The sequence below is a fragment of the Fusarium subglutinans genome (genome assembly GCF_013396075.1).
Source record: "Fusarium subglutinans strain NRRL 66333 chromosome Unknown NRRL66333_c0000573, whole genome shotgun sequence".
NCBI classification, from domain to species: domain Eukaryota; kingdom Fungi; phylum Ascomycota; class Sordariomycetes; order Hypocreales; family Nectriaceae; genus Fusarium; species Fusarium subglutinans.
The window spans coordinates 1-4451 of NW_023502636.1; the positions used below are offsets into that span (position 1 = coordinate 1).

The 4451-nt window shown below is 44.2% G+C and overlaps 3 protein-coding genes across 3 annotated transcripts; 2 read left to right on the forward strand and 1 right to left on the reverse strand.

The window, feature by feature from the left end:
• Window positions 1-169: 169 nt before the first annotated feature.
• On the forward strand, window positions 170-1075 carry FSUBG_14094 (uncharacterized protein; the record flags this gene model as incomplete). Its single annotated transcript, XM_036679051.1, has 1 exon — window positions 170-1075. The coding sequence occupies one exon, from the start codon at window positions 170-172 to the stop codon at window positions 1073-1075; it is 906 nt and encodes a 301-aa protein (XP_036530445.1).
• Window positions 1076-2092: 1017 nt separating this feature from the next.
• FSUBG_14095 (1-acyldihydroxyacetone-phosphate reductase) lies at window positions 2093-2554 on the reverse strand (the record flags this gene model as incomplete). Its single annotated transcript, XM_036679052.1, has 1 exon — window positions 2093-2554. One exon carries the CDS (start codon window positions 2552-2554, stop codon window positions 2093-2095), a length of 462 nt encoding a protein of 153 aa, XP_036530446.1.
• Window positions 2555-2868: 314 nt separating this feature from the next.
• FSUBG_14096 (salicylate 1-monooxygenase) lies at window positions 2869-4336 on the forward strand (the record flags this gene model as incomplete). Its single annotated transcript, XM_036679053.1, has 3 exons — window positions 2869-3406; window positions 3462-3664; window positions 3728-4336. The coding sequence occupies 3 exons, from the start codon at window positions 2869-2871 to the stop codon at window positions 4334-4336; spliced, it is 1350 nt and encodes a 449-aa protein (XP_036530447.1).
• Between the last annotated feature and the right edge of the window lie 115 nt (window positions 4337-4451).

Consider the following 4451-nt stretch of genomic DNA (forward strand, 5'->3'; position numbering starts at 1 on the left):
AATATAAGTATAATTAATTTAAAATTTATATTCTTTATATAGTTTATTAATAATTTAACTCCTTACTATTAAATTAAATCTCTATTTAAATCTACGATACTAGATTGTTTAATATTATAGTCTTTTTTATAAATTTTCAACTAAACTATACCTCTACTCACAGATCAAGATGTCCTTACTATTAATTGTTGGAATTACAGGTCAACTCGGCCAACGTTTGGCTCAGGCCGCCCTTACCGACGGAATGGAGGTTCGAGGATTAGGACGAAGCCCAGCAAAGCTCAATACCACAACGACCGAGCAACTAGAGTCTTTTATCCAAAGCGACAACTACTACGATATAGCCGCTCTAGATCGAGCTGTTAATGGTGTGGATGCAGTCATTTGCGCCTACCAAGCCGATCCCGTTTTGAACCTCGATGGATGTCTCTTGCTTCTTCGGGCTGCTGAAAGAGCGGGCGTTAAAACGTTTGTGGCGCCGACCTGGAACAGCAATTGGTCGGCAATTAATTTTGGCGATTTTGAACTATACAACAGCGTCCTGGCATTCATCGATCATGCTGCAGCCACGAGTCCGATTAAGCCAGTCTATATCATAACAGGCTTCTTCGCTGATTATCTGCTTCTGCCAGGCATGGGTCCCTTTGAGTCGAATGGCAAGTCAGCAAAACTGCATTACTGGGGGGATCTGCACAAGAGGAAGATCCCATGGACTCCGATGGATGATGCAGCTGTGTGGACCATTGAGCTTTTGAAGCATGCTGACGTAGCAGCTGGCAAGGGAGGTGTCTTTAAGTTTCAGTCCGGAATGAATACTCTCGAAGAGCTGGCACGGGAATATGAAACAGACACCGGTGTCGCTGTGGAGCTTGTCAAAGATGGGAGTGCCGATGACCTACACAGAGAGCTGAATGCATTGAAGAATGCTAAAGGGAGAGCTGGATGGCGCGAATACCTATGGCTGTCTTGGTGTAACGTTGCTCTCCAGGGGAAGTGGGAGTTTCAAGATCCAATGGCTATGAAGTCTACTCCGAGTACTTTCAGCCAAGTTTTAGCAAGTCGAGACAGTTATTAGTATCACGGTATTTAGGAAGTAATTTATATATTTAAGTATAAATAATAAATACTTATTATATCTTAAATTAATAAGAGGCCTATCTAAAATATAAAGATAGTAGGTGCCCTAATTTGTTAAAATTAATATGTACTTTAATATTATAATAAGCTTCTCATACCTAATAGACGTGACTTGATAGGCCTCCGCGATGGTAAGAAGATTCGGTAGATGACATAGCCAGCGCTTCTTCGTATTGCTTGCCGTACTTGCTTTTGCTTCTGGTTTGCGTCTGGGCTGCTGAAGACGTGCCCGTAGTGATTTCCACGATAACCCAAAGCGCGTAGTTCCCAAGTGGATGCAGGCCATAATGTAATTTAATATATTAATTATTAGAAAGACGGATATGTGTCAGAATTGCCTACGTAGGTTGTATTGGAGTTATTAGTACTTCCAAGATTGAAAACGCTGTAGAATTGAAGGGTAGATCAGTGATCCTGCCGGAGTTAAGTTATGGTTTAAGGAAACATTTTCCCGACAAGCTTGATAGATGCGCTTTTTTTTAGAGATACTTTGTAATGATTTGCCGGAGACCAAGTAAACGTTCTACATTTGCCTATGAGCTTTCCGAAGCGTAGATAAGCCTCTATTCTTATGAAGAATAGATTCAACAAGCCATGTCGGAAAAAGCCAGGAGCCAACGCTAGCTATCCCTGCTTCACCACCACGCCAGATCTTCCCCCTGCGCCCACTAAGCGTATCTTTGACAATAGACGCTGCTGTGACTTCTACTGCCTCGTTGTTAGGCAGTTGCATTTCTCCTCTTGCCTGCCTTCGGATTATATCCTCAATTGGCTTATACCAGGAGTTAGTTGGTAGTGTCACATCGCAACCATCATAAATCTCAGTATTGATGGCGCCAACCATAGCTGTCACCACTCGCACCCCCAAAGGCTCGAGCTCAATCTTCAGCGTCTCAGAAAGAAAGGTCATAGCGGCTTTAGAACTGTTATAAATACCTGTATCCAATGGCGTTAGTTATAGAGTGTTGAATTGACGGAGGCACTTTCCCTGCCATGCTAGAGGCACTGCTCCAGCCATAGATGCGATGTTTAGTATCACTCCTTGAGAGCTTACTAATAGCGGTATAAATGCCTGCGTGACTCGCAGAGAACCCCAGACGTTTACGTCATATAAAGCTTTGGCAGCATTAACATCTGCGTGCACTAAGGGGTTGAAAGAGGCGCAGCCAGCATTATTGACGAGGATATCAAGTTTGATTTCCATGGCCTGTATCTTAGCAAGGCAGCACGAGATCGATTCAGGCAGTGTGACGTCCAGTTGGAAGATGTCGACGTCGGGTTTGTTTGCGAGAGGGCCAATCTTCTCGGTATCTCGGGCAGTAGCGATGACGTGATAACCAACTTTGAGAAACTCGTAAGCCAAAGCATTTCCGAGGCCTCCAATGCTGCATCCAGTAATCAAAACTGTTTTCTTCATGGTTGGGAATCATATGATACGGATTAAGAGATGCTGTGGGTACGTCTGGCAAACTGCGTGTATTGACATGATATACGAGGTTGCTGATAAATAAAACTCCGATATGATATTCCGCACCACCAAAGACATAGCTAACATGCAAGAAACAATGAATCGTTGATGAATTAATGAATGCTGGTACTACAATAAAGCGTCAAAAATGGTTACTTGTATCTCTACTCTCAATTCCTTTTAGCATATCATGAGTCACGACGCGCCCCAATAAGCCTTACATCTAGATAAAAGTTCTTCCCAACATCAATTATCCATACAACATGACCTTCAACTCGGACAATAAGCAGCATGACTCTGTTTCGAAGAAGACAGAAAAGTCATTCGAAATCGCAGTGATAGGAGGCGGTATTGTAGGTTTGATGGTAGCGATAGGACTCTTGAAACGTGGAATCAACGTGTCCGTCTTTGAGCAAGCTGCTGAGCTTACTGAGGTCAGTGCCGGATTTGCATTTACTGGCGTCGCCCGTGAGTGTATGAAGCGCCTAGATCCTCGCTTGTTGGAAGCCCTAGACCGCATCGGAGAGGTCAACCGCCATCCCTATAATCGTTACTGGGATGGTTATAACCCTTCAACGCAGGAAGAAGCAGAGTCCAACGACTCTCTCCTTTTCGAAGTATCTGCAAGAGACCTGGATTACCAAGGATGCCTCAGATCTCATTTGTTACATGAGATGGCCAGCATGCTGCCTGCCAGAACGATCAAACTGGGGAAACAACTGAAAGAATTGCAAGACAACACCGGCAGCGACAAAGTCACTGTCACATTTTCCGATCAGAGCACCTACGAGGTCGATGGTGGTAAGAATTCCGATGTGTATTGGCGTACAAAGGCAGCTTTTCTAATGTGATCCAGTGATTGGGTGCGACGGAGTCCGCTCACGAACCCGGCAACTGTTGGCGGGTCTCAACAGCTTGTCCTCGCAAGCGCACTTTGCACATAAGGTTGCGTATAGAGCTGTTGTACCTATTGCAGATGCTGTAGCCGCCTTTGGTAACGACAAAGGAATGAATCAATCCACGCATATGGGGCCTGGCGTGGCTATCGTTTCATATCCCGTGAGACATTTCTTATCGTGCCTTTGATGGCTTGCTTGAAGGGGTTTACTAACCGGTTCAAAGATAGCTCAGTGGACTTACTTTAACATTGCAGTATTTGTCCACGAAGCGGAAGAATGGAAAAGCGAAAAGATGACAGCACCAGCGACAAGAAACGAGTTAATCCGTCATCTTTCTGATTGGAGCCCATCAATTCAAAGTATTGTTCAAGCGATGCCGGAAAAGCTTACAAAATGGGCTCTATTCGACACGGCTGACTATCCTGTCTCTACATACGCGAAAGGTCGTGTTTGCATTGCCGGAGACGCTGCCCACGCCACTACACCGTTCCTTGGAGCTGGTGCCTGTATGGGTGTAGAAGACGCCCTCGTCCTGGCCACCACATTAGATCTAGCCTTGGACCACATCAACGAAGAGGGCGCACAGACTAGCATAAAAGCTATTTCGGCTGCCTTCCAGGCCTACAGTACTGTACGTCTCGTGAGATCCCAGTGGCTTGTGCAAGGGTCTCGTGACATTGGGGACCTTTATCAGTGGAGAAATCCCAAGACTGGTCGGAATTCTCATAAATGCAAGGACGAGCTTGTTGAACACCAGAGAAGGATATGGGACTTTAATGTTAATGACATGGTTACAGAGGCAGGACTTAGCTTCCTCTCATTGTGTACTTAGCTAGAGTCTTAGTATAATGAAGTATTTTCTTGAGTTAATACTACAGAATTAATAAAATTATTTTTTTATTAAATCCTTTTATAATTATTATAAATACTTAGTATTTTAATAAAAG